This window comes from Nicotiana tabacum, chromosome 10 (assembly GCF_000715075.1).
Source record: "Nicotiana tabacum cultivar K326 chromosome 10, ASM71507v2, whole genome shotgun sequence".
NCBI classification, from domain to species: Eukaryota; Viridiplantae; Streptophyta; class Magnoliopsida; order Solanales; family Solanaceae; genus Nicotiana; species Nicotiana tabacum.
The window spans coordinates 111,199,509-111,204,731 of record NC_134089.1 but is presented as its reverse complement, the minus strand read 5'-3'; the positions used below and the strand labels follow the sequence as shown (position 1 = coordinate 111,204,731).

Sequence of the window (5,223 nt, the reverse complement as noted above, 5' to 3'; positions counted from 1 at the left end):
AATGACATAATTATATATATAGTCAGTGTATTGAACTTAAATTCATGTAATTAGGAGGTGAGATGAATCTCAACTAGTATGATTTTAAAGTGGAGGATAAAATGTGGGAAGCGAAGCTTAGATGTTTCAGACATGTGAAGATGAGAAATTTAGATGGCCCAGTAAGAAGGTGTGAACAGTTGGCTTTGGCGAGTGTGAGAAAAAGTAGAGGACGGCCTAAGAAGCATTTGAGAGAGTTGATCATGCATAACATGACGCGACTTCAGCTTACTGAGGACATGACCCTTGATAGGAAGGTGTAGAGGTCAAGAATTATGATTGAACGTTAGTAGGTAGTCTAGCGTCTAGTCTGATAGTGTCTTGTTCTTAGATTGCTAGTATTGCATGTTGTTTTCTAGCTATCTTCCTCTTCGGTTTCCTAGTAGCTTGCCGTTGTTACTGCTTGTTGCTATTGCTTTCTTTCATCTATTTATCTAGCTCTTGGACTGCTGGCGTTATTTTTCTGGCTTTTGGTTATTATTTCTTGTTTCTATTGCTTCATTTCATCTTCTTAAGCCGAGAGTCTATTAGAAATAATCTATTCACCTTCTCGAGATAGGAGTAAAGTCTGCATATATACTATATTTTCTAGACCCTACTGGTTTGTTGTTGTTGTATCTTTTTACATATTTAAGAAAAAATATGTGATGCCACTATAATACACGAATGAATTCTAATAGTACTAAGTATTAAAAGGATTGGGTGTAGGGTGTAACAAATGTTGAGGTGTAAAAATGAAAATTTCTCCAAAGAAGGACAAGACGGTAATTTAAAGATTGGAGGGACAAGACTCCTTTTTGCCTGCCCTTCTGCATTGTAAGCGCTTTGTTAGGGAGGGGATAAAAGCTGTCCCCACTCTCATATTTTTCCTGGTAAAATACAAAAGCAAACAAAACCTAAACCAATCCTTCACACACTCTCACACCCACACACGCACGCACGCACGCACGCACGCACTGCAACCCCCCCCCCCCCACCCCACCTCCAAACACTCTCTCCTAACTAGCCATTCCATTTTCTTTTTTCCTTTTCTTGGTTTCACTCAAGTAATCAGATTTGGTAATAATCTAATACAGAGGAAGGTAAAAAGTAGAACAGGAGAGAAAGGGTTTGCTTTGTGGTTCATAAGCATTGTATGGTTGCTCAAGAAGATAAAAATAGAGAGAGAAAATTTTCACATGAGAATAGTGTTTCAACAGGTGAAGTGAAGAAGAGAAAAGGGTTTTAATTTTTGCTAGATAAAGAAAAAAAGGAAAGTGAGTGAGAAAGAGAAAGAGAAAGAGAAAGAGAAAGAGGGAAAGAGAAATGGTGGGCTCAGGAGCAACAGATAGGAGCAAAGAAGCAGTTGGGATGATGGCCCTTCATGAAGCACTAAGAAGCGTCTGTCTCAACACAGAGTGGACTTACTCTGTCTTCTGGACCATTCGTCCTCGCCCGTATGTCTCCTCCTCTTTCCTTTTCCCCCCATACTTCTCTGTTTTTTCCTGTCTCAAAATGGGTCCTCTTGTTTCCTTATTTATTTATTCCAGGAGAGTTCGCGGTGGTAATGGTTGCAAAGTTGGAGATGACAATGGTAGCTTGTGAGTATTTATATTCTCGCCATTTCACTACTAAATATCTCATCTTTTCTTGCTGATCCCAAAAAGGAAACAAAGAGAATGGACTTCAAATATCTCTTTTTTTTAGCTGTGGCAGAAAAGAAAAAAGATCTCTGTTTTAGCTGAAAGATGGTGTGTTTTTGTGTTAATTTTATGCAGGATGTTGATGTGGGAAGATGGGTTCTGTAGAGGGAGCTTGGAAGAGATGGAGGGTGAAGATCTAGTGAGAAAAGCATTCAGCAAAATGTCCATTCAGTTATATAATTATGGAGAAGGGTGGGTAATGGGTAGGTGATTTGGTTTGGTATTATTGGATTTTGAACTCTCCCCACCTCCACATGACTCTCTCCCTCACTTACTGTGACAGTATAATAGGGATATAATTTGTATAGTTATAAATGAGTAGAACCAAAAGAAGGCGGAGACAAGATTTTGTAACTACTACTATTTGTGTATTTTGATTGGTTGGGTTTTTGTTTGCAGGTTGATGGGAAAAGTTGCCTCTGATAAGTGTCATAAATGGGTTTTCAAAGAGCCTACTGAATGTGAACCAAATATATCCAACTACTGGCAGAGTTCATTTGATGCTGTATGTTCAATAACAACAAGTTTATTTGCATTTAATTGTGGTTATAATTAGGGAACTGATTTTTCCATTTGTCAATTATTGGTCTAAGAAAGATTTATTGATTCCTCTTCCTTTGACCTAAAACCTCTGCAGCTCCCATCTGAGTGGACTGACCAGTTCGAGTCAGGGATTCAGGTCAGATTCAAAAGTCCAGAACAATAATTGCCTCTGTTTCTTATTTGTGAAAATAAGAAACAATCTTTTGCCTCTGGTTCTTGGCTTGTCTGTATGCCATTATTTGCTAAGCTCAATGTGTCTGTTCTTTCCCGGAACCCGCACATAGCGGGAGTTTAGTGCACCGGGCTGCCTTTTAATGTGTGTGTTCTGCTTTTATCTTGCGCAGACTATTGCTGTAATTCAAGCCGGACATGGCCTACTGCAACTGGGATCCTGCAAAATTGTGAGACTCATTTTCTCATTGCCTAAAAAAGTTCATCTTTTTATTCTTTATTTTTTTGTATTTTAGTTGTTCATATCTTTGTTTCTGGACATGTGATTACTGCTCTACAAAGTAGATAAAAGACTCACTACCAAAACAATTAGCCATCAACTTTTTATGAATCTTTTTACACTATTAAATAGTGATTCAGTGTATAGAAGCTAAACTCATGATCTAATTTGGATATGCATGTTTTATCCTCCTCAGATACCAGAAGACCTCCATTTCGTGCTAAGAATGAGGCACACATTTGAGTCTCTAGGCTATCAATCTGGCTTCTATCTGTCGCAGCTATTTTCTTCGACAAGGACCGGTTCACCTTCATCCACAATGCCTCTTAAGCAGCCAACTATGCCAATCCGGCCTCCTCCCCCCCTTTTCAACTGGGGGCCGAGGCCAATGCCATCAGTGTCATCACTGCTTTCCTCTCCCAACTTCCAAAACTCTGCAAGACTTGGAATGCATCATCAGTCCAAAGATGAATCACACATGTTCCTTCATCCTCATTCATCCGCACCTCGAATGGAAGATCACATGATGGGAGCTGATCATGAGAATGATATCAAATGGCCTAATGGATTGACTTTCTTCAGTGCTCTCACTGGCCGAAATGACGACTCTAGGATTCTGTTCAATCCTGATAACTTAGGAACTAAACCGGAGCATAATCAGCACCCACTTAGTCTTGATGGGAGGACTTCAAAACCAAATTCAGATGCTTCAAGTTTGCACAATAATGGCAGTGCTAATCCGAACGATTTCTTGAGTTTGGATAACCACGCGGATAGTGTTCGGAAGATGGACAAGTTCAAGAGGAGCCTCACTCTGCCTGCTAGGATGGCTTCGTCTTCTAATTCATCGACTTCACATGATCAGCACCAAAATAATCCAGGAGAATATAGGAATGAAGGAGGAATGTACCCTGATGTCATGGACAGATTCTTGGAGTGATGCTTCCTTGGGTTATGGTGGAGAAGTTGTACTTAGGAGAAAGCTTTAGTTCTGTTTTCTGCTCATAGGTTATGTGCTTTGCTTAATTTAGTGCTCTTGTAATAGTTTGTCTTTCCTTCATCCTTTTAACAGTTGGACGTTTCCACAGTTTCTTGTAGTCTTTTTGATCAGTTCATCTAGAAATGAAGGAAAATTTATGCTTCTCTGGATTTCAAGAATTGGGTGCCTAGTAGATATAAAATTATGTATGTTGCTCGAATCCATCAAAATTCCTGCCACACCAGTTTTGAATCCTCCAAAATATAGGCAGCATTTTTTGAGAACCGAGCCACAGATTAATTAGTTCAAGGTTGAGTTCAGGATTGTTTTTTGCTAGTTTAGTGTAACTACTATATCTGTGGATCAACTTTTAACAAATAGATAAAGTCCTATTGACATTTGGTGTGCATTAACGGGAGCCAAATATTCATAGTGCTTACATCATAATTTTAAGCATATATATACACACACTAAAATGAATATCGTTAGTTCATAGTCGCAAAATTTTACGTATCAAAACAGTAAAAGAATAAGGAGCATTTTAAGATGGAAGCAACTTATGAAATGACAATTCCAGTTTCCACTATCAGAACGAATAGCGATCAGCTGATTAAACGATGAAACGAAAACTCCTACCTTTTCCTCTCGTTGAGGCTTTGAGCGGAGGACCCATTTGTATGATTTTTCAACAAATCATTAGGAATTTATAAGATAGTGATAATGAAGTATACTCGACAATAATTTATGTCTTTTTTTTTTTCCCTTTGCTTTCCACTGTTTGAGGATGGTGTCTTGTCATGGGGTATATTTTGGGAGGCGGGAAGATGAGAAGAGAGTAGCTTTTGGTCGTGAATTGATTCTGAATCTTCTTTCCCTTGATTTTTGCCTTGGGACAGAGGACGAGTCGACTAGAATCCAAAGAAAGGAACTCACCTTCTTTTTCCTCAAGAGTGATAGGGTCGTTGGATAGTATTTATTAGAAAAACGGAAAAGCGTCAAAAATTCTGGAACTATTGAAAAAAGTCTAAAAATATCTATCATCCATTTTTTTGGTTCACTTATTCTCTTTGACCGTTAGGTCAATGCTGAATATAAAAAATATTTATTTAAATTCCACGTGACAACTTTTTATTGGTCGAAATTAAAATATCTAACCTATTAGAAAGATGCACTCATATCTACTCGTTTTTCGGACTAATCCACCCCAAATACTAAACTGACCCGAATAAAAAGTTCAAATGAAAAAAGACGCTCCGCTTTCATCTAACCCATGAATTTACATGTATTTATTTTCTTGATTAATCTCATGTATAACATTATATCATCAAATAAAAGTTCATGAACAAATTAAACAAGCAAGAAAGATGTAGCATGAATGAACCAATAATTTTCTTGACAATAATATGAAAAATTTATGACATCTTCCAAACAATCACTTTGAGATTTTTTCGTTAGTAAATTTGCATCTATATATTCGCTGCAACTTCCATAGAGCTTTTGTTCCATGGAGTTTGATAGAAGTGGGGCCT

At 37.9% G+C, this 5,223-nt stretch overlaps 1 protein-coding gene across 1 annotated transcript; it reads left to right on the top strand.

Moving 5' to 3' along the window:
• The first annotated feature begins 1,093 nt into the window (after nucleotides 1-1,093).
• LOC107823542 (protein RICE SALT SENSITIVE 3) lies at nucleotides 1,094-3,870 on the top strand. The gene is made up of 7 exons (XM_016650221.2): nucleotides 1,094-1,475; nucleotides 1,569-1,619; nucleotides 1,797-1,913; nucleotides 2,121-2,226; nucleotides 2,359-2,400; nucleotides 2,609-2,665; nucleotides 2,912-3,870. The coding sequence occupies exons 1-7, from the start codon at nucleotides 1,345-1,347 to the stop codon at nucleotides 3,653-3,655; spliced, it is 1,248 nt and encodes a 415-aa protein (XP_016505707.1). The 5' UTR covers nucleotides 1,094-1,344; the 3' UTR covers nucleotides 3,656-3,870.
• Nucleotides 3,871-5,223: the final 1,353 nt, after the last annotated feature.

Coding starts and splice junctions, on each gene's coding strand:
- LOC107823542 (XM_016650221.2), top strand. CDS start 1,345: ATGGTGGGCTCAGGAGCAACAGATAGGAGCAAAGAAGCAGTTGGGATG. Junction 2,227..2,358: donor GGCAGAGTTCATTTGATGCT/GTATGTTCAATA, acceptor AAACCTCTGCAG/CTCCCATCTGAGTGGACTGA. Junction 2,666..2,911: donor AACTGGGATCCTGCAAAATT/GTGAGACTCATT, acceptor TATCCTCCTCAG/ATACCAGAAGACCTCCATTT.